The sequence below is a fragment of the Lissotriton helveticus genome, chromosome 1_2, assembly GCF_964261635.1.
Source record: "Lissotriton helveticus chromosome 1_2, aLisHel1.1, whole genome shotgun sequence".
In the NCBI taxonomy this organism is placed as follows: Eukaryota; Metazoa; Chordata; class Amphibia; order Caudata; family Salamandridae; genus Lissotriton; species Lissotriton helveticus.
The window spans coordinates 3,750,112-3,774,892 of record NC_136058.1 but is presented as its reverse complement, the minus strand read 5'-3'; the positions used below and the strand labels follow the sequence as shown (position 1 = coordinate 3,774,892).

At 44.6% G+C, this 24,781-nt stretch overlaps 1 protein-coding gene across 1 annotated transcript in view; it reads right to left on the bottom strand.

Annotated features, from left to right (window-relative positions):
* The window catches only part of AKNAD1 (AKNA domain containing 1), a 443,510-nt gene extending 419,580 nt beyond the window's left edge, over positions 1-23,930 (bottom strand). The window contains exons 1-2 of the mRNA XM_078673402.1: positions 22,776-23,930; positions 2,990-3,062 (exon numbers count right to left, since the gene is read on the bottom strand). Coding sequence (XP_078529528.1) covers positions 2,990-3,062; positions 22,776-23,930 — 1,228 coding nt within the window. The remainder of the gene's footprint in view (positions 1-2,989; positions 3,063-22,775) is intronic.
* Positions 23,931-24,781: the final 851 nt, after the last annotated feature.

Here is a 24,781-nt window from a genome sequence, read left to right as displayed (position 1 = left end):
CTGGCACGTGACTTGTGGCACTGCTCCGGATGTTGCAGAAGGGAAATATTATCACGTCTTCTGTGACACCCTGCTTTTATGGTGCAAAAAGTGCTGGATTTTGGCCATTAAAATGCTATTTCCCCATAACTTAAGCAAATATTGAACTTTTGAAGAGAAAGCAAAGAGTCAAAGGAGGCATCTCTGTTGAATGAATGAATAGAAGTAAACAAACTGAAAATCCTCCAACATCAAGTTGGACCAGGCCAAAGTGAATTACCAGAAGCTTTTGTACCAACGTACTTCACAAAAATAATCACAACTATCCATGCTTAGATGTACTCCAATAAAGGCCAGACCTGCAGTAAAACGTAAGCACAATGGGCCTGAATCCCAAATGCATTTTCAACTGTAAATGTAGATATACAGCGAACATCCCTTCATTTAAACCTATCAGGAACTCATAGGAAGATTTTTAACAGAGTAAGTCATTTTAGTACTGGTAATTCTCTGCCACGAGTGCATAGAATTATATAGTATTAAACTCCACTCAAGTATTAAGGCATGGACGGAACAAAGCCAGGTTTGCCTTGTAAGTTTGTGAACGGCCAGAAACGTGCGAGTTTGTGGCCACACACAAATTATGATTGAACAATTTCCTCAAGGTTTTCTATTTTTGTACTGTACAAAATACCAATAAAAATATTTAAAAAAAGAAAATAGTCAGACTTTTACTCCACAAAGAGCTGGAGCAATTCTTTTCCGCTTGGTTAGGAAAGGGATGACCTCTAAACTTCGTAGTGATGTGAGGGATTGGGGTGTGCAAACTGTTTTCTAGTGGATGAAAAAAATGTGCATTTGCAGGTTGGGCTGCATTTGGACCCAGAGGAATATATATGTCACTTGGAATTCCCAGTCGTACGCCTAGAAACGTTGGTGTCTTCCTCCAGTCTTAAAAGTAGGCCTGCCAGCCTAGCACACAATTCATATAAACACCACCTAATTTTCTGCTGCATAGAATGAATGCCTACTACCAGACCATCAAACATTGTGACAGTCCGTGTGTTTCTCACCAGAAGTGTCATTAACAGCAAGGCCTCCTTAGCCAATTTTGCAAAATTGTGCTATATCATTATTCGATATAGAAAAAAAATACCAAAGAGAATCCACAAATTCCAATTTAGCCAGGGCATGAATACAAATCTTAGATAAATGGTCTAATTATTCATTTGTCATTAAGAAAAAATAAAAAAGAGAAAGCCTTATAGCACGTGTTACTTAGTGATAAATAAATGACCATGTGTGAAGCATGCCAAAGCTCTTTGAGCCTCATTATGATGGTGGATGGACATCGTTTCGGATTTGGGACCAGATGCCTATGAGGCGGCCTCCCCTCAATCTGAATTACGCGGTCAGACTTGACATACTTTACATTGCGTGGGTGCTGCTGGCGGCAGCACCTGCCGTAATGTAAATAAGGCAATGTTTACATTTCCATGCACTACGTGACAGGCACCATGTGGTGCCTGCCACGTGGTGCATTGAAATGTAGAGGGGCACCATACGTGCCCCCATCCCCAAAAAAAAGTGCCTGGGCTGAGGGGGTCCAGCTATGGGCCTCCAAGGTCCCTTTCCGCCAACTTGTTCATGGGGCCATAGGTATTACTTTCAGGTGCAATGTAGTCTCCCTTGATGGCGACAGCAGAAATCTTGCATTGCTTTGTCCTAAAATTGCCATTTGTCAGGACAGGGAATAATTCAGAGCAGTTATCAATTTTGAATATCATTATTAACCACTTGGCTGCTCTATTCACTTTTTTATGAGGTGTAAACAAGTGTGCCTAGTATGTACTTGTGAAGAATACAAGAGGTCATGTGTACGAGGTACAGAGGTCAAGGACGGTGTCCCTATAATTTTTATTCAAGGTCTGTGCAAGCATTGAAGTAAGTGTGTGGCACAGGTGCATCCAGACCATAGGGATCGTTTATTATAATTAATGGATGATTTAGGCATGTTAATATGAGATTTTAATTTTTTACTAGCTTACCCGTCGCGCGTTGCTGCGATCTCAGAAGAAAGGAATGATGCTGCTGCTCAGAAAGATAAGTATCTCTCCGACATCCTTGTTATTGATTTACTCTGCTTTGCTTATCTGATACTTGTATATATGTAAATAGGATGTTATTTAGTATTAACAGTTTCTATATATGTAAATTGGATGTTATTTAGTATTAAGAGTTTCCTATGTTTTCTGGGATTGGCCTATATCTTCTGAATACCTCAGAATGGCCTTTTAAGGTGAAATGTTAACTTTTTTCTCTGGTTTGTGTACGCTTTCTAATGATACTTGTGTCTCGCACTTGATATTGGCCCCTGTGTCTTTCACCCTAGACTACTTCCCCTCCGGTTCTATTTCGAACCGGATTAGGCCTCATCACATTTGGTATACTTTTGAACGCAAGCGCGAGAGCACAGCGTTTACATGCTCATACCTTGCGCCCCCATCACGACTCGGGTTCATTCCCGATCTCGCATCGTCTCGCCAACACTCCGTCTCGGCACAACGAAGACTGATTCGACATGTTTGGGCAGCTTCTCCGGCCCCCTCAACACGCGTAGCTGCGCTCGAGGAGGGTCGGGTTACATTAGAGGAATTCACCTTCGGAGCGATTCTCGATGGTCGTTCGTTTGAGAAGAACGGGCTTGATCAGTTTGTATTCAAACAGCTTCTAATATTGCTTAAATATTTAAAATAAAAATTATGTCAGAAACCTTCGCGGGAGTGTACTCAACAACTTCCCAAAGTTTCATGGCGATCGGATGAATGGTGTAGTAATGCATAAAGGACAAACAGACATACTTTCGTTTTTATATATATAGATTGATTACAATGCTTGAAAACGCCATAAATTAGGACCAGGTAGGCAGTGTCAAAGCTCACAGAAGCTATGGTAGAGCACCTGAAGGTTCAGAAACATATGGTGGTTTCAAAGAAATTGGCAAAATTACCTGTTGGGTAAGCGCCCATGGTTCCTCGGTGAATGCCAAAAGTTGTTTGAAATAAGTGCGAACCAGCATATACCTGGAAAAAAAGTGCAATTTGTCATTAGAACATTTTGCTTAAATACAGTAGTTTAATTCTACATATTTTCTCAATGACATATATATATATACTCAGAAAAACAAATTAAACGGTTACTGTTTGAATTGGCCCTTTCTGCAGGGTCATCCCCAGACTTTTTGCCTTCACTCCTAACAAATGCTAAAGAGCTTGTCTTGTGCTCTCTGCTTAAAACATGGTAACAGTGGCTTATACCCAACTAGCATATGTAATTTACTTGTAAATCCCTAGTAAAGTGGCACTACACGCACCCAGGACCTGTAAATTAAATGCTACTAGAGGGCCTGTGGCACTGGCTGTGCCAATCACTTAAGTAGCACTTAAAAAAATTCTAAAAACTTTAAAGGTACAACTGTGGATAAATACTAGGCCTCGGACACCATCTCTTCAGTACACTTCTGAACCTGTGGATACTCTGCCAGGAAGAATCACTGCTGGGCTGCTAGAAGGTCTGCTACTCTGCTGGACTGCTGCTTTAAAGTAACTGCTGCCCTGCTGTGCTGACCTGTGGATACTCTGCCAGGAAGAAGGACTGCTGTGCTGCTAGCAGGACTGCTACTCTGATGGACTGCTGCTTTAAAGGAACTGCTGTCCTGATGTGCTGTCCTGCTGCCTGCTGTCCTCTTGTCTGGTGAAGAAGAACTGGACCTGCAACTTCTTCTTGAACCCAGGACCCCAGAGTGACTCCACGAGCTAATCTGTTGGCCGCCTGATCTGAGCCTCCGGGACACAAAAGAATACGCAAACAGCTCCAGGACACAGCTACAGCGAGTTACTGACCCCAAAGTGGTGCCTCTCAGGTCCTGGACCCTTGGTGTGGCTCAAGGGCTCTAAAATCAAGCTTTTGAGCTCATTGCAACAGTGAACAGGTCCGTTTGCACGGAGACCACGCCCCTTTCACCGGAAATCAGCGCAAGCCACCGCCAGCCCTTCTCTTCACACTGCAGCATCGACTGTACGCTGGGGACCGCCAATGTAAATCACCAGCCCGCCCTTCTGTGATGCCTGGCCTGCTCTTCATGCCATGCCAACAACTGTCTGAAACATCTTCCTTGCTCACCCTGACCCTCTCCAACACAAATGGGACTCTTGGCACTAAACTTGAGATGATAAAAGCTTAGCGGGCCTAACCTGGGACTGTATCTGGCCTGAGGTCCATCGTGGTTGGCCTGAACTTTCAGATTTGCCTCTATGTTAAGCCTGACTGCTCTGTGTCAAGCTACCAGAGAGATGAGCCTAGGTTAATTTGGGGTCTCCTTTGTCTGCCTTATCCTGAAAAGGATTGTGGTTGCTGCTTGACCAGGGCTCAAATCCCAGTCAACCAGTAACCCAATTTCTCACAGTTACTGATTGCCTAATCTAGCTCTTGTATGAGTCTAACTTGCCATTATATGATTTTAATTTATGAGTTAAACTATGATTTAATTTATGAGTTTAATTGCCATTATATGAGTTCATATAAAATTCCTACCAGGATGAAAAATATATTTCGGGTATGTGTTTTGCTTTCCCTTGTGTTTTGAATAAAAGTTGCAAGTCTTTTATCACTATATGCTACAGGCAGCTTCAAATCTATTTAAATGTATTAATTTTACAAATAAGTAGAGCTTGATCACTAGTCCAGTTAAAACAACAATACCAGTGGCTTAGCTAGACCTAGTGCCGTCCGTGTTTGCGGCCCTATCTAATTTCTGCGGTGGCCGCTGGTAGGAGGGGGGGGGCGCTGCCCCAAAAACTCATGCCTCCCAGGGTGTTCCGCCCCGCCCCCCCCTTGCTACTCCACTGAAAAATACATCAGAACTCTGAGTACCTGACTTATTCTTCGAACGCCTCCTGGCTGCCTGATTACTAACCTTGAAGCTTCTTTGTTGCAGGCAGAAATCTGCCCAACCCCTCCTTTCCCGTCCTGATGAAGACCCGTCTGTAAGAGAACACTTACCCTACACCATCCAGGGTCGAAACGTAGACTACTATCCCCCGTACCAACTTCTACCCCTAGCACGAATTAAACTGCTGACTTCAGAAGTTTGGTTGTTCGAAATTCTATGAAAATTAGTGGTACTCCTTCCGAGAGTCTCTAGCGGGGATTTTTTTTCCCCTGTCCGATGATTACTCTGCCTTGGCTCTTGCTTGTGTTTAAACAGGTGGCGTCCTGTGTGAGGGCTAAATATCAGACTCAGCAGCTTACCCGTTTTTGGTTATTGCTTGTATGTCGAATGGGTCTCTGCGACACAACTACCGGCACGGCCTAGCTTGACCTAGAGCTTTGTCACCCAGATGTCTGAGATGGTGTGTCACGCCCTGGTAGACGTTAATTGCTTAACCTGGGTAGTAAATGAGGACAAAAAAAAAATGAAAATTTGTGGTACTAATGTTTGGCTCCCGTGGGAAGCCAATATAAATCTTGTCTGTCTGTAAATAAGTATGTTTGACCTGCACCACGTTCCCTATCCTACGCCACTTCCTACCACTTCCCCTCTTCAATCCCACCCTTCCCCCCTTTGGGCACAAATATTTGCCAATTGATAATCTCATGCAATGTATACCAAGGTGTGTTTGAGTACTCTGTGAATAAACAACACTGTACTCCTAACTTTACGGATTTTTCTAAATCTTTCTTTGACTTGTGAATTTATCTGTCCTCCCGTTCTGGGACCCCTCTAACTATAATACTAGGAAAGGAACAACAGTAGAATTAACAGATATCAAGGATGATGAGGATGAATTTGCACACCCTGAGCCCAACACAGCAGGAGTGGCGCCAGCAACAGATGGGAGACAAAGGCGAGCAGAGATCACACGCAGCTATTGCTAAGTAAGTAAGGAGACACAGCCAGTTGATGTATGTACACGACGTAGTTTTAATATCTTGGCACTACACCAGTACACAAAGGCCCAAATGTGCCAGTCCAATTGTTGCTCTCCATTAGGGAAGTCCTGGGTTACTTCACCCATTCCAGTTCAGGGAGTGTGGGCAGCATCAGTGTCTGTGGGCACGCCCACCGGTTCTGGATGCCATTGGCTGGCTGTCCTCACTGGCTGTGTGGGCAGTGGCAGCCCCATGCCGCCTGCTGCTCCTCCGGGGTGCCAGTAACAGGGGGGGTCATCCTGCTCCTACTGGTGGTCTCCTTGCTCTCCCCCACATCCAGAGCACCAGTATTTGCCGACTGAGCAGTCAGCAGCACCTCAGCTGCACTTGTCACCCTCACAACGCCCCTGGAGACTTCACTGCTGCTGTGTGCCAGTCCCTCATGCATGTTGATGCAGCACCTACAGAGCAGGGAAGTCTCGGCGGCTAGGCGGTTCACTGCCCTTGTGTGTTGTTCAGACCTCTGCCTCTCCCTGCGCCTTGTTGCCCTGTCCTCGTCCAGCTTGCTGCACAGCAGCAGCACTGACTGGGGCATGTCCCTCATGCCAGCAGCCATCTCTCTCATCCCCTCCGCCATTGAGCTGATGCCCTTATCAGTGTTTTTTACATTTTCATTTAGGTGCTTCATCTGTCGTTGGACCGACTGTATGGCCTTCCCCTGCATGAGCTGCACCTTTACCATACTTGCCTCCAAGCCGCAGGAGACACCAGGACCCTCGCCATGTTGGTTTGGACTGCTGTCCCTTGGCCCGCGGTGTCTGGCACCTGTGTGGGCCCCCTCGGCAGTGGACTGCTGATGAGCATTGCTGTCCTCAACTGCCACGTTTGCTGTGTCACCCCCCACCTTGTCTTCTGTGGAAGACTCCATTACCCGGAGTGTGCCCACAACGTGCCTCCTGGTTCTTTGCACTGCAGGTGTTGTTGCAGCCGGTGATGCTACCAGTTGAGGTGAGGACAGGAGTAGTGGTGAGGACAGCAGCTGTGGGGAGGCCAGCAGCTGTGGTGACGCTGGCAGGTGTTGCGAGGCTGGCAGTGTTGGTGATGCCGCTGTTGCTTGTGTGGTGTGCCCTGCACTGGTACTCGCCTCCTGTGTGCCTTCCCTCCGGGGTGCACTACCTTCCTTGTCCTTGGGACGCCCACGAGATGTCACGCCTGTGGACAGAAAATTGTACATTACCTCTGTGGTCCTGCAGCCCTGCTTATACAATTAAATTCTCATCTCTGAAACACTGTCGCTTTGCCTCAGCTTGCTCATCACTGATGTGTGTCGCATGCCTTGTTGTTTGGTGTGTTGTCTGACAAGGTAGGTGGTTCACTGACTACATCTCCCATAATGCATTGCTGGTGTATACTAAAACCTGTACTGGAGTGGGGTTCACACTACCACATTGGTGATTGCTGTGCATGCTTCTTACCTTTTTTGGTGGCAGCTCGGGCTGAGCTGTCTGCATCCCCAATCCCACAGACGCTGTCCGGCTCTATGGTGGACTCCACCAGCTCCTCAAGCTCAGTCAGGGCAGGTGCCCTGTTCTTCCCTCCTCCTGTCTGCCTCACTTGTTTCTGGAGCTCAGCCATTTTTCTCTTTGTCACGCTCCAGAGGTCATACCACCTCTTCTTGAGGTCATCGATGTCCCGTGGGGTCACTCCAATGGCATTCACCTTGGTTTGGATAGCCAGCCAAATCTTCCTTTTGGCAGATTCTGCCACCTGCTTGCCAAACAACTTGTGGTGTTTCTTTACTACCTCCTCCACAAGGACCTGCAGCTCCATGGTGCTGAATTTCACCTTCCTCTTCCTCTCTGCTCCTTCCCTTTCAGTGTCCTTGCTTGACATTGTGCTGTTTTCCTGGAGTAAGTATCCCAGTGTCTCAAGGGCTCTGCTCTGCTCTCCCAGCCTCTCCAGCAGCTTCAGATTGAGTGCACCTGCATGGGTGTGGCCACTTCCTGGTTGGAGGGTCGGGTGGTTGCACCGGATTGGCTGATTCCCTAATTGTTTCTTTTTTTGAATTGCCGATTCGGTATTTACCGATTCGGTATTTACCGAATCAGTATTCACAGATTCAGATTTTACAGATTCTGATTTTACCGATCGGTGTTGGGATTCGGTATTTCTTTACCGCATTTTACAGATTCAGTAAATATTTTTTGTTTTTTTTTTGTTCATTAGCATTTCAGAAAAATAACATACAGCATACATCCACAGGGTATATGCATATCACAGCCAGCATACATATATAAAAACAGTAGATTGCAAGTGTCGCAGCAAAATACCCCCATGTAGTTGCAGGCATTATGTTGTAAGTACAAACGAGGTCCGGAAGTTGAGTACTTGTATGAATCAGCTTTATTGCAGCACAGAGTAAGTAGGACCATCCCCTATCTGACCAGAGCTCCAACTGCCAACCGGGCAGATGAGAACTCCAGAACTAGGAACCCCACAGCAATCTAGAGTGCCAGTCTAAGAAAAGAGATAAGCACTGTACAACATATCTTCCCCCCTTAATAAAGAAAAGAAAACAGAAATTATAATAAACAACAAGATCAATGTACATAGTCATCCAGATAAGTGGGTGGACGCCGAGGACGAGAACTCCTCAACTTGGCCTCCCCAGAGGAGGACGGAGAAGAAGAAGTAGGAACTGAATCAACCAGGACACCACCATACACACACATGGAAGCGGGAGCATCACCACTACCTACCTCCCCCCGTCCAACAGATTGAGAGGAGGAAGGAGAACCACCATCAGAAGCTAACAAATACCCATTACACTCCCCAGAACTACCACCCACTGATACATCAGAAGAACCATCCTTCTTTCTTTGATACAGAGCCACCCTCCTATAATTCCAAGTTTCCCCATTTCCTAAAACAACAAAATGTGGAAAAGCTTTCTTGACTCTAAAAGGGCCCCTAAATTTGCTAAGACCCTTAGAACACCTACCCGGTTTCACTTTGACTAGATCACCCACCGAGATAGGTAAAGAATCATCACTAGAGGGTAAAAACTCTCCATCCAAACACCTCAACCATGCAGGAGTCAATCTTGATATAGGTGTACGTCCACGCATCAATTCAAAAGGAGATTTTTCTCCATTCTTATGAGGTGTTGACCGGTAAGCCCACACAAGTTCTTGCACCCGCTCATGCGAAAAACAGCCACCTTCCACAAACATCTGAATCACTCCCTTCACTAGACGATTCACCCTCTCGCAGAGACCATTCCCCTGCGGATTGTACAGACTTGTCTTCTGATGTTTGATGCCACACTCACGTATAAACGAAGCCATCTTCAACGACGTCAATTGAGTGCCATTATCAGAGATAAGGACAGACGGATATCCCTCATTCAAAAAAACACTCTTCAAAAAGTTGATAGTAGTGTCGGTGTTAATCTCTTTCACAAACTGCACACAAAGCCACTTCGAGAAACAATCAATCACGACAATGGCAAAACATTGATTCACAGGTAACTCACTCATAGGGCCTATGAAATCTAAGCAGATACTGTGCCAAGGTAGATTCTCAAATCCAATTTTCTGTGGTGAGTGAGACCCCACAACTTTTAAACGCTTCTCTCCCTCTTTGCAATAACTACACTTCACCACGCAATCCACAGCATCGTTATCAACCGTAGGCCACCAAAAGCTCTCTTTAACGCGACGCTGGGTGAGGGTTTGGCCCAAATGGCCCTCATGAGCCAAACCAAGGATTCTACTTCTCAATGAACTAGGAGGAATGAAACGATCACCTCGCATCAATACATCCTTCCCTTCCAAGGAAAGTTCATCCAAGACCCTCAAAAAGGGTCTGACCTCAGGCTCAACAGTGCTTTCTCTTCTTGCCCCTTTAGAAACAAGATCAATAACTGTCTTTAAAACTTGATCCTCCTCCATACCCTTCAACCAGTCATCACGAGAAAAGGAACCACCCCCTAAAAACAAAACATCATCTACTACTACTGCCACAGCAAAGTCATCCAAGACATTACCAGAATGATCGCCACACTCACCAGAGCGCACTGGAAGTCGAGAGAAGCAATCTGTCTGAATGTTCTTCCAGCCGTGAACAAACTCAATCTCATATTGGTAGTCTTGTAGGCGAGAAGCTAGTCTCGCCAACCTGGGAGACCCCTTCCCAGTTCCACCTGGAGCTAAAATATTGACAAGTGGTTTATGATCTGTACGAAGGACAAACTTGTACCCCCATAAGTAGGTTCTAAAGTAGCTCGTGCCCCAAACAGCTGCAAGGGCTTGACGCTCTATGACTGAGTAATTGGATTCCGAGACGGACAAGGGCCTGGAAGCAAAAGCGATGGTCTTCTCCTCCCCTTCATGCTTCTGCAAAAGCACCGCACCAAGTCCCACTCCACTCGCATCAACCATCAAGACGGAGGAACGACTAGTATCGAAAGGGGTAAGAACATCAGCAGACTTAAGTTCTCCTTTAATCAAACCGAAACACGATTCATGCTCAGCAGTCCAATTAAATTTGACACCCTTTTTCAACAAATATCTCAAAGGAGCAGTCTTGGATGAGAAATCTCTCACAAATTTTGAGTAAAATTCGATTAAGCCCATGAAGGACCGAAGTTGATCTTTATCAACAGGTGAGGGGGGCAATTCAATGGCCTCTAACAGGTTCTTCTTAGGCTTAATTCCCTCCTCAGACAGACAAAAACCTAAGTATTCTATCTCCTTCAAAAGGAACGCACACTTCTCCTTCCTCAAAGTAAGACCAGCATCATCTATCCTTCGTAACACGCTCTGCAGAATCCCATTGTGTTCCTCTAATGAATCTCCATAGATCAAGATGTCATCCTGAAAATACAATACTTTGTCTAAACCCTTAAAGACCTCTGAAACCAATCTCTGGAACACACTGGCCGCAGAGACAAGCCCAAACGGTAATCTCGTGAACTGGAAGGTCCCTTCACTAGTGATGAAAGCAGTCAAGTGCTTAGAAACATCATCTAAACAGATTTGATGGTAGGCATGCTTTAGGTCTAATTTACTGAAAAACTTGGCTCCCTTAAGTGTCGACACCAGCTCACCAATATTTGGTAGCGGAAACACATCAGCTACTACACATTTATTCAGTGAACGTAGGTCCACACAAAACCTAATTTTATTGTCAGGTTTCTGCGAAATTACAACAGGTGAAACCCACGGGGACGCTTCGACGGGTTCGATGATACTTCCTTGAAGCATTTCTTCCAAAGTAGCTTTAACTTCCTTCCGCAAAGCAAAAGGGACTCTCCTCACCTTATGTTGGACAGGACTACTACCTTCTTTGAGAATTATATGATGAGAGTAACCTACAAGTTCTCCTAACTGATCCCTAAAAACATTTTTGAACCTCTCTAGAATCTCATTCAACGAGGAACTGTCAACAATTGAGACTGGATCATCAGCCCTAGGATTAACCACAACATGCAAATCATATTTTTGGTAGCGTCCTAAAATGGCTGGTCCATCAATTGATATGTACACTTTACCAGCTGCTGACCTATTCCTAAATTTAATATTACCCTCAAAGTAGCCCAAGAGATCAATCTTCTCACCTTGATAGCCAGACGGAAAAATGTCACACTCTTTTAAGATCCTTTCACCCCACACACTCCTCATCAGGGATATTGGGATAATGGTCCATTTTGAACCTGTGTCAACCATCAATTTGACAGGCTTCCCGTCAATAGTAAAATCTGCTTTTAGAATTCTCCCTCTTCGTTCTTCACAAGAGCATATAGAGTCATATAATACCAAAATCTTATTCACATCACGTTTCAGTTCACCATACTCGCTGACTACTGTCACCCTCGAATTATTTTTGTTTCTGCACATCTTGGCAAAGTGCCCCATCTTTCCACACCGTAAACACTCCTTATTATTTGCAAAACAGAATTTAGCATCTGATGTATGTGAATAGCTCCACACTTCAAGCACATTTTAGAACCACTCTTATTGTTAGATTGCACGTTCTTCTTCTGGAGAATATACCCTTTTTTCCTGACAATAGCAATAGCTGCTGCCTCCCCATCACTATTGTCACTATTCACCATCTTATTAGAAATTTCTGCAATTCTAGGTTCTAACCCACTCTTCTGTAATTCTTTCATGCATTTTTCACTTTCTTCCACAACTTTGGCTAAATCTATGGCTACTTTTAAAGTTGGATTCTTTGCTGCCCACAATCGTTCTTGAACTTTCCTATTGTTTGCCTGGACAATAAGTTGATCTCTGATTAGTTCATCGGCCATCTGTCCAAAGTTGCACTTCACAGAAAGTTCACGTAAACGTGCGACGAAATCGTCAATGCTCTCATCCTCTAATTGCTTATTTTTATAAAATTTATATCTTTGCAAGACAAGATTTTCTTCCTTTCCAAATCTAGTCTCCAGTCTCGTTACTGCTTCTTTGAACTCATCTACTTGAGCTGTGGATCCAGAAGGTAGGGCTTGTGGCAAAAATTTAAACAGGCGTTGACCCTCCTTTCCTAATGTGGTCATTAAAAGAGCTTTCTTTCTTTTTGGTGAAAAATCTTCTCCATCTAGAGCTTCAATGTAGTTATTGAACATAACTATCCAATCCTCCCATGCCATGGACGGATTCCCTGGTTCACCCAAAAATTGCGGAGGAAGAGCAACATTAACTGGCTGTGCCATCACAGCAGTGTAACGCACTAACGGAAGTCAGGTGAATATTAAAGAAAAACACACATCAGTTTTAACTACACCACGATGAAGTAGGTCTTAAGTTATGCGTAATAAAGTAGTGTCAAAAGAAATATGTTTACTTTCCTAAAAATAATTCAAGACGCATGCGCCTACTAATTAAATACCATTCACCTTCAAAAGTGATATTTAATTTCCTCCGAAGCTCCACACAGTTACTGCCAGAGAGAGTGAAGATTCGGGTGAGTCGCGTCTCCTACGCGACTTCCGACAGCCGATGTTCCAGTCACTCAAAATGGCCGTCTGCGTCTTACGTCAGCACGGTCACACGCTTGACCTCAGGACTGTAGCGTAGTCAGACGCTCACAGAATGCGTTCCAGTGGTGCGTCTCAACAGTTGCCAAGTTACTAAAGGGACACTCTGGTTGGTACGTTACCGGAGAGACGATGTCGACGTCACTCCTTCAGTGAAGTCGTTGAAGAGGTTGTGAATCTTTGAGTTGACGTCACTCTTCTCATCAACGACGATGTCGGGGAGTCAGATTTACTTGAAATCTTTCTGGTACTGCAACCACTCTCTCGGCAAGGGGATTAATTTCACATCGCTCACTGCACAGGGTTCGCAGGCCAATGGAAGCGCTACTTCTCTGTATTTTTCTTCAGCTGCAAGACCAAATGACAAAGCTGTGGCCAGATGCAGTATCCTAGTCCAAGTCGCCAAATGTTGTAAGTACAAACGAGGTCCGGAAGTTGAGTACTTGTATGAATCAGCTTTATTGCAGCACAGAGTAAGTAGGACCATCCCCTATCTGACCAGAGCTCCAACTGCCAACCGGGCAGATGAGAACTCCAGAACTAGGAACCCCACAGCAATCTAGAGTGCCAGTCTAAGAAAAGAGATAAGCACTGTACAACACATTACCATAAACAAGAAACAATGCAACTCCCCCCAACCCTCCTGCCTCCCTTACCCCATCTACCAGGTAATACAATGAATTCAGAGCCCTCTCATCAAGACAACTCCAGTAAGGCATGTGCCACATGATGACTAGTTTTGACGGTGAACAGCAGCATAGCAACAATACATTATAGGATTCAGGGTCAACAATGCAAAATATCCCAAACATTGACAAATCCAAGGCGAAGAAGCTGTGCCTTCCCAACTAAATCAGGGTGCGCAACCATGTATGCTGTCATAGGGCTCCAGAAGTCCTTAGGGCGGGAAGCCTCAGGCAGCTCTTCCCCATAGGTCTGCAACTGGTCCCTGCAATAGGCCAGGTCAGTAAGCCACAACTTTATTGTAGGAACAGATCGCGACCCCCATCTCTTCGCCACCAACCGTTTTGCCATCAGAGTGGAGACAGCCACGAGGCAGCGGCTGGCAGGCTTTAAGCGGTTGTCATAGCCCAGAAGACATATCTCAGGAGAGCAATCAACAAGTTCTAGTACCAATTCCGATAGCATGCGAGCTACCTCAGCCCAGAACGCCAATACTTTCCCACACAGCCAGGCCACATGTAAGAAATCCGCATCATCAACACCTCATCTCACACACTTAGCAGATTCTCTCAGCCCATACCTATGAAGTTGTAGAGGTGAATAATATATTTGGTGCAAAAACTTAAAATGAATAATCCTGAGATTACAATTGGCCATTAAGCGTCCTGTGAGTTGACAACAAGCCGACCATACCTCCATCGGGAGCGGGCTACCTATCGCAGTTTGTCAGCGTTGACGCGACTGATGATTCTCAAACTCCTTCTCCCTCTGAGAGGCATAGTAAAGCCGAGTGATAAGTCCCTTACGGCTCGCTCTCGTTAACATTACCTGTAATGCCCTAAGACAGTGGTTCCCAAACTTTTTTGACCCATGGCTCCCTTGACCTAATTGGCAGTTGGCAGTGGCTCCCCACCATGTTTTTACCGGTGGGCGGGGGGGGGGGGGTGGGGATGCAAGCCCGAACTCGGGAGACTTCCTGTTGTCTTCCTTACATTAATTGGGATGCAATGAAGGTATTATAATCATATTTGTAACAAAATAAGTAGATAACAGTTGTTTAATAAAAACTCGTTAAGTGTGCAACGATACAAGATTAATAGCCAAATATGCTTCCATGCATCAAATGCCATTTCGATCTTCTGTCCAACCTCCATTTTGCACCTGTATCACCAGCATTATTATTCATAACGGCGCGGAATTAGCTTATATTCGAGTCATTGTATGTCTCACAGGAGTAGAGTGAGCAGGAATTATTATCTCTGGTAAAAACTGTAAGACACTCCTTACTTGAGTAACCTATTTTAAAGAAATAACACTGTGGCTTGCGGATATTGAGTGTCATGGATGCTTGGAAAATAATTTAGAAAGGCTGCTTACTGTGCCAGGAGGAATAAATGCGGCTTTGGAAGGCTGACTTGTCCATATTCTCCTCCGCAGTACCATTTTGCAGGCTCAGAAATGTATAAATCAGGACGGGTGTATAAATGATAAAACTGTGCTGGATTCCTGGGTGGTCCATTCTGTGAGGCTGTTGCACAGCAGCAGGGCCAGCTTTAGCACTGTTGGTGCCCAGTGCAATAATGTTTTTGGGCACCCCCCCCTCCCAATGACCACCTCCGCCACGGATTCCCTCCCTACTACCCTTTAACTGTCTCCATAACCACTCTCTCTCAGATGCATTTAATACATTTTATAGCGTCACTCATAAAAGTGAAGGCAGGGCCGGCTCTAGGGCGGTGCGACTGGTGTCACTGCACCGGGTGTCCACTTCGCACAGGGGCGTAAAAACACCTGCTGCCCTGTTCCTGGCCTCTAGCAGTGTTCAGGCACTTCCTTTTGTTAGTTGCAGTTTACAGTAAGCTAATATCTGTCATCAAAGAACTGCTGGCAGACTTCAAGGTATAGATTAGAACATATGGGGTTTTCCCCCAGACTTTAATTATTCTAATGTTGCGAAAAGTGTTCACTTGTGTACAAATCTGTTCTTGTCATTAAAGAGAGCCCCAATCCATTGTGTTACGTTTTAAATTCAGAGTTTGTGCTTCTCCAGACCAAGTACTCTTCAACTATACTGCCTACCAATATGGATGACATGTGAATTCACCCCGTGTTATCCTTTGTCTTATGTAACATGTCCTATACACTGATTTGCACACCTATGGTTGATAGTCACACAAGAGTCCAGCAGTTAAACGAACTCTGCTGCACTCCCACAAAGCAGTGAGAGCTTCCTGATGGCTAAGTCTAGCCGTATCTCACTGTTGCTAACAGACCGACAATATCTATGTATTGGCGTGTGTCCATATGGGTAAAAAACTGGAAAGTAGAAGTTCATAGGTAATGCTGGGCCGGGTGAAGTATTTGAAACTTATAGAGGGCGGTTCTTTCTCCTGCCACACATTTCAAAGGCGGAAGCCACCTTTAATTGAAGTGTGTGAAGGACATACTCCCGATAGCACTGCACATTTAAATAAGACAGACAGTTTTATTGCTTTGCTATATATACATGTCATAGTCTCAAGTTACCGTTCCAATAAGTGCAAGGCTTTATATTTCTTATATAGGAGCAGCAGGAGTTCTGGAGTTCCTTTGCAATCCGGCTGCCATCCACCCCAGTAGTTTAGTATTTGAGACACACAACGGTGCCCATAGAGAAAGTGATTAAGTGATAATCACACGTGAAACGGTGACCAATTGCACCCTCTAAAAAGAATGTATTTCATTGAAAGAGGTTGCCCAGTCAGTGTCGGCCAATCGCCGAAGAACACTGGGAGTGTGGAAAGTGAACGCTGGAATCAGGTATTCCCCGCGCACGAATATGCTTCCCACTTCTTATTTGAGTGACTAGTTGTTGGAACTAAATAAAGTCACTTACCCAGGATCACACAATGCAGCCAGATGGGGAACCCTAATCTCTGTAGTTGAACACAACTCCTTTAAAGTGACATTCGTTTCTCACCCATGGCCTCTCTGTACGTAGCCCGTGGACAGGGGGCGAGTCAGCACTGCCTGAGAAGTGATGGGAGCAAGAGCTTCCTCTACGGAGCATGGGGCCTTTATTAGCGTCTCTCGGTGACAGGCAGGCATCAAAATTCAAGCTCTAGTGAAAAGGCAGGCGTTAGCCTCGGCTAATCATGAGCACACTAGGGGACACAACCCCCGCCCTCCCCCCAGCATCTCTAGGAGGGTTATCTGGAAATCCGCCTGCAGGAGATGAAACACTTGGCCCATCAAAGGCATTGTTGTTTTAAAGACACTTTAGGCTCAGCTTCACTTTTCCACATTGTGGTCGCGGCGCCCCTGGCGCCTCATTACGGCGCACCGGGGTGCCGCGGCGCACAGTTTGGGAACCACGGCCCTAAGAGATGTAGGCTCCTCCGGAAAGTTCGGGTAAACATCCAGTACGGCCTGCCGTACGCGGACATACATAAATCTGAACATAAAGGGGCGATTAACGTTATTTTGGGCTGCCCCAAGAGTCTTGAAACGACCCCGTGTACAGGTCACCCATACGGACTAAACCGGCAGCCGAAAGCTCCTTCAGAGCAGCAGGCTCCCTAGCAGCCGAAATTCCCGAATGGGAAGCTATGGGCAGGAGGGGGGGCATATAAATACGGAAGTTGAACTCTAGCAGCCAGAGCCCTCCACGCCCAGGATGTACACCAGGAGGGGTTGATCTCCTGCCGAGGCCCACCGGCACAGCCCGATAAGACCATAGCCTGCACAGGAATGGGAAGAACCGCGTCTGCTTCAATAGCTACGTGCGGTTGAAAGTGCTGCAGAAAATGCCAATAATGCGCAAAGGTAGTATAGGCGAAGATCTGGAGCCTCAAAGCCACCGCGGTCAAACGGCTGCACTGATTCGGTAAATATTACCGATTTTTTACCTACATTCCAAATACCGAATTCTTATTACCGAATCGGTAAAATTCAGTAATAATCGGTATTTAAGATTCAGTATTTGGTATTTACCTACATTTGGTCCCAAATTAGTTATATGTTTGCTGTGGCCCGCTCGGTTGTGGGGGGTTTCATCTTACTTGCCTCTCACTAGAACCAAAAAGGCATTCCAAATCACAAAACAACATAGAAGCAGTTCTGTGGAGTGAGTGACCACTACCAGCTCACCCATTAATGTGAGGGGCGCATACACCTCTAAATACAGCTTCTCAAAGTAATTTTGAGAAAGCTGAAGAGACAAGAATATTAAGTACGTTTTAGATGAGGGACAATATGATGATGATGATAGCAGTTTATAGCGTGCACAGTTACTCCAAGGAGTGTCACGCTGCGAAGTTATAGAACTATTAAGGTCTACTTTTTTTTAATGCTGACAAGGCATTCTTAATAATTAGATGCTCACAAGCCAACAGCTGAGGTAATTGGCCAAATGAAACTTTTCATTTTTTAATCAAAGATGGCTGCCAGGCCCCTCATTACTAATAGATCTATGTGCTCTACGTATATGTCTGAATCGGTATTGTATCAGCCAAAAGTGGGCCGGAAGTCCTATTTAGCCATGTCTCTGTGACCAGCTGGATGTCTAACTTGTAATTAGAAATTAAATCTCTAAGTTGGATACCATGACCATTGGGCTACCAAGCATTTATTTGTGCACATTTCATGGCCAGCAAGTTCCCACTCTATATCACCTTATTTGTTTAATCTTTACAAAAAGCTTCTGCTATTATTTTCCCTTGAGGGTCACATATATTCGTATGCTGATGATACTGAACTGCTTTTCACACTTACAAACTCAACTAGTTATGTCTCCCTTCTTGCAGATTGCCTTTCGGCATTGCATTTATGAATGGGACTGCACTGGCTCAAACTTCAAACTGATAAAATGGAAGTGCTGCTAGCCAGAGACAATCCCAATCTCGGGCACTCCTCCGGTGCTTAATTTGAGCTGGTGGTTTCCGGTGCTAGCACCAGCACTTGATTTTCAACACAACCATTAGAGATAATCTACCACACGGTGGTGTTGTCTTTCCAGTTTTGAGCATAATATCAGTGTTTGATAATGAAATATACATTAAATATTTTTTTTAAATGAGCTTTATTTAGTGTTTAAAAGAGGTAAGAAATAACAGTGCTTAAAGTCAAAGTCATTTCATAGACAGTTTGAATATCCCATGAATAAGATCATATAAACATGCTTAACATGCCCCCGCCCCACCTATCTCTTGTGCAAGTTCCCACCTAGCTCTTGTGCAAGTTATCCCAGCTGATAGAATGTACTGCAGTTTACAAAATGTATACAGTCAATGATATTACCATCCAACGACCCAAATATACATTAAATATTAATAATACATGCAGCATTCCTATAGCTCCGAGCGGGCTGGAATGGTATGAATTGTCACACTGTAATAGTGCAATTGTTAGTAGTTGTATTGGTAATATAATCTGCAGCACTGCCAGGGGCAATGGGTGGTGCAGTCTCCAGTGGCCTCCTGTGAAGGGTCGTGGCACTTGCTTTTATTTTTACAAATTAAGCACTGCTGACTCCTCTCTCTGTCCTACTTAAACTGGAATTCATCCTCTGCAGCCTGCAAAGTATGTCCGGAATCTTTGCACCAGAATAGACACTTCATGGAAGATGGACATTCAAGCATCCTCAGTTACTTTAGATTGTGTTTTTCATTTGCAGTATCTTTACTTTTGGCTTCCCCTGCTGCCACCTGATAACAAATAGCTCAGTGTGGCATCCCTTGATATCCCTTGGCATCAACAACTTGCCTTTAACTCGTCTCCAAGCTGTTCAAAACCAGTCAGTCTGCTTGGTTATTGGTGTCCCATGTGCCAGGTCCTTTCCTTGGCTGCCTATTCGTCAAAACATTACTTTTAACACACTCTGTATTGGGCGTCACAATCCCCTCACTATTGCACCAAAATGTACTAAAGAATACCCTAGGTAGCTTACTTTGTTCCTCATTTTCCTTCCGCCTATATATATTTCCTGCTTTCAGGAAACGTGTTTAGGTGGTCGGGATTCTCGTGGTTCAAGCCACTATGGTCTGGAACAACTGGCCAGAACACCTGAAAAATATGCCAATTCATTTGACATTTAGGAAGGCTCTTAAAACGTGGCTATATCCTTAATGAGATATTTCTCAGCTTGAATTCCCATCAGCCATGGTGTCATGAGACCAACGAGTAATAGTGTGCTTAATAGGACAAAATAGACAGTAATCTGGTCCTCATTGGTGGTTGGTGACAGTGCCAGTTTGAGATATCTGTCCATCAATACATCTGGTAAATGTGTCTTAAATGAATCTGACCCAATGGCTCTGGAGTAGATGAGTAAAACATCAGTGGTGATGACCATGGGGTACCACTATTGGGTAATTCAGCCTTCTACTGGGTTCCTTCAAGCATAATCGTCCATTATGTATATCCACCAAAAGAGAATGAGAGGATAAAACTACAAGCACGACCTCCCAAAGAAGAATATACAATACTACAAGTTCTTGAGTTAACAAATGGACACCTAGTAGAACACTAGGTCACCTGCAGACATCCTGAAGATATGGAGAGGTCCCATCACCCACTCATTGTTGTGGAATGCTTCATCATCGGTGTCCTATTCACACCAAGGTAGACGAATACCACATTGGTGTACACAACTGATGTGCGGGAATTCAAACATAAATCAACTGGACAATTGCAGGGATACAGGTTCATTAAAATATCTCAAGGTATATCCCTTGGGGAAATTCCACTTTATTAACTAGAAACCCCAGATATGACTAAAAGGAGTATCATGTAGATGTTAAATGAGATACAATGAATCCTCCATCTAAGTATGTCTTGCCTACATGTTTTGGCCTTCGACCATGCCCCCACATTTTAATGGCCTTCATCAGGGCTACAATCAGTATTGGTATCCCTGCGTACACTTCACTCATACCATGCATCACACTAAGGAATGCAAGTAGCATTTCCTAACCACAGTAGCCGCTGTTACAGATCGGGGGTAGCAGGACGGGCGGGGGAACGGGGGAAGATAAAAAAAGAAAACGTACCTGCTCGCGTCTCTCTGTGTCGTCCCTCGTCGTCGTCCCTCCGCTCCAGCCAGAAGAGCAAGAAGCCCGGCTCCCTTGACCAATCACAAAGCTGCAATGTAGCATTGTGATTGGTCTGAGCACTGTGGTTCGGCACTCAGATGGGAAATGGGAGACTGGGCATGTTCCCCATGTGGGCTGTAAGGCAGCCTGCATGGAGAACATGCAAAGTGTGCATGACTGTTTGGCCATCCGAGAGGGCCAGTCAAACATTTGTGCACTTTACAGAGCATCACAACTCCTTCCCCTAATTTGAGAGCAGAGCAACCCGCCCCCAAAGAGGCAGGAACAAATAAAATGACAATAATGTCCAGTACTTATCATTTTATTTTTCCTTCATTTCCACTGCTAAAAGCAGTGGGGCAACCCTCCTCCGCCTCAACGGAGGAGCTGCCACTGCCTAACCAGCTTTGTTGTCTTATGGAACCCTTATTATAGGTTTCTCTGATATTTGGGACATAACAGGGGGTACCACCCTGTGGTCACACACTTGTCAAAGGTAGGGAGCCGCGGACAACCTACCAATCCCCAGTCAGTCCATCGTAGTTGTGATATTTTTGTCCATTATCCCTATGCTCAGCTAACTCATCTGGGGAAAAGCTATGGATTTTGTAATCGTATAAAGTAACTGCTTGCCTGGGTTCAAACCCTGTCTATTTCTTATGCAGATCTATAGATCTGTATCATAATAAGCAGATATGGCACTGAAAGTGACTGTTGGACCTGGCCCTGTCTTTCTGACCTTTTTGTTAGTTTTAGGACTTTGTGCTGACCAGTGCTAAAGTGTATGTGCTCTTTGTCTAAAATATGATGGTAATTGGTTTTATCCATGATTGGCATATTTGACCTACTAGTAAGTCCCTAGTACAGTGCCCCCTAACTGCCCAGGGCCTGTAAATCAAATGCTACTAGTGGGGCTGCAGCACTAACTGTGACTCCCACATGAGAAGCCTTGCAAACATGTCCACTGGAGGATGCTTATTGTGAGTGCATATGACTAAGCCTTTGGGTACTATGTTCATTAATGTGGGTTCAGTTTCTGATAGAGTTACACATCATCCAACAAGAGATAAAGAAAAAATATATTTTTTAAATTCTTATGACTGTGGAATTTCCGCCTGGCAGGCAATCCTCAGCAGTATGTTTAGAAAATAAGTACTCATAGAAATCCATAACTTGGAGAAATTTCTGTATCATTAAAATATCAGAAATGTACTCAAATCACAGATTTCTACCGTAATAATATATTTTTCTGTCCTTGCCACAAAACTGGTCAAAATGAACAAAGATCACTGCCCTATATTGTTTGTCTCTGGTGTAGAAGGTGTGACGTTTTAGAACTATGGGGCCGATTATGATGGCGGACGGACCTGAGTCCGTCCGCCACCCCAGAGTAGGAGGGACCGTCTGCAGGGGCAGCGGCGGTCCCTCAGTGCAAATTAGGATGTGACCGCCACCCTGGCGGTCACATCCTGTATTTTTAACATTGCGGTGGGTGCTGCTTGAAGCAGAACCCGCCGCAATGTTAAAAATGAAAGTTGTGCATTTGCATGCACGAAGCGGCAGGCACCGCGTGGTGCCTGCCGCTTTGTGCACGCAAATGTAGGGGGGTACCATATGTACCCCTCATGTGCACCCCCCAACCTCCCCTTCACCCCTGGGGGCCCGGAACGGGCCCCCAAACAAAAATCTGTATGCCTTTGCACGGCGGAAATGCCGCCGTGTAAAGGCATAGTACACCGCCAGCCATGTTAGTGCTTTTCCGCCGCGGATGGGAGGCGACCGCGGCGGAAAAGCTGTGGACGGAAAAAATATCCCCCAGCCATCCTAATCTGGCGGAGGGTCTTTTTTCAGTCCGCAGCGGTTTTCCTGCATCCTCCGGGCCGGCGGTGGCTTCCGCCTGCCAGGAGGATGCGGGAAAACCGATATCATAATCGGCCCCTAAGTTAGGCTGAAAACAACCTTTTACAAACATGAGGGGACACAATTTAGTTTGTGAGGGAATTGAAATTCTCTTTCAAACAAAATTTGGTAGAAATGACATCAAATAATGGGGTTTTTGCACTTACTTGCAAGAAATTCGTTTCCTGGCTCTGTTCTTCTGGTGGAAGCCCATCATCAATTCCATAAGAAGGCATGGTTTCCAACACGTCTCTGATAATGGATGCTTTACCAGTCAAGTTTGGGGATGAGCTGGCTCTTCTGATTGCAGGTACTGATTTTTCATTAACAGTTTTCTTTGGGATTTTGACTTTTGGAGCAATTTTGGAGAAGTCGGGCAGTGGATAATTAACTTGACCTTGACCGTATTTGAATTCTTGAGCTGAACCTCGTTTTTCAAATTGATATTCTCCACACTTGGTTCTATCTTCTATTATTTGAAAGTGATCTCTATGCTCAAACATGTCCTCCTCCATTTCATGTGTGAAGCTCTCATGTATGCTGTTGTTGAGATCAATTCCAGAAGTATCTGCCTCCTCTAGAATAGAGTTATTTTCCATTTTCATGGTTTCCTGATCATGATTAGAGTCAAACCTTGCTCCTTGACTTTCCAACAGATACTTTTCCAAATCTTCTGTTTCTTCTTTCGTGTGTTCATAACATTTTGAGTTGCTGATTTTGCTAATGATGGTTGCATCGCTGCTTTCAGCACAGGATGTTTCGGGGATTGTTTCAGAATCAATGAACTGACTGGAAATTAGTTCATTATCATCGTAAAAATGGCGCAGGAGAACATCAGGGATCCTTGAATTTGGGAAATCTCTGAGATTGACACTACCTTCAAAAACATCGGCTGACAAATTCTTCTCACTGCAAAATGTGCTTTCTGGATAGGTTGTAGTATTGCCTGCACTCAAAAAGGTGTCACTGATGGAATTCTGGGTCGCAGTGTCTTTTTCAGATATATCTTCTTCTTCATCTCTATTTCCTCTTATCAAACCTGTATTTAAACTGAGGAAGTCAAGATGATTTCCGGAATTACCAGCAGAGTTCCACTCATCAGTCATGTGCTGGAAAGCACTGTCTAGGTTACCATCATATGGTAATTCTTCTTGCTCCTCATCACTTGTGTTCCCTGGGATGTCAAATGTCCCTCTCTGTACACCGCCCACTGGGCCAAGATCACGCCTATCTTCATTGTTTTGAGTGTATTCATCTTCATCTAAATCTGTTAGATGTTCTTCGCTTGTCACTGCATGCTCATCAAATGCATCATTATGCATCTCTGACTCTGTGAGACAAAAAGATGCATTGAAATGTGTAAGGTTATTGATAACACAAAGTGATACATCTCAAGTTATAGAATCCCTTCCACCGCAATATTCAAGGTCAATATTTGTAACAGCTCAAAGACCAGAATGCACTCAGGTTAGGAAGTATTAGCTCAAATCAACAGGTTTTTTTCATTTTAGTACGTGCATCAAAAGCAGGACAGAATTTGTTAATCACCGACTTCAGAAAAATATGTATCCTTATATATAGCCCTGTCTTTTTATGCAATTTAAAGCATATAAAGCTAGAGTGTCCTTGTGCAAGCAACCAGAAAATATGTCAAACCTATATGTGGGGAGAACAAAAAAAGCCTTCTCAACCACCCATGTACTGAGGTCCCGCCTCGCTAACCTCCCTTCTCCTTGCTTTATTCCTATGTTCAATAACTAGTAGGACAATATGTCAATGAGTCAGAGCTGTGGGGATGGAATGCATGTTCTTGCAAACAGACAGAGCCTCATTCAAATAGTGCATGGGTTACTACAACAAGTGAGTAAACAATTTTTACTATTATCCTATGTTCATTAACTAGTAGGACAATATACAAATGAATACGAGCTGTGGGGATGGAATGCATGTTCTTGCAAAGAGGCAGATCTTCAGTCAAATAGTACATAGGTTACCTCAACAAGTGAATAAACAATTCTTACTTTTCTCCAATGTTCATTAACTAGTAGGACAATATGTCAATGAGTCAGAGCTGTGGGGATGGAATGCATGGTCTTGCAAACAGACAGAGCTTCAGTGAACTAGTACATGGGTTACTACAACAAGCGAGTAAACAATTCTTACTTTTCTCCAA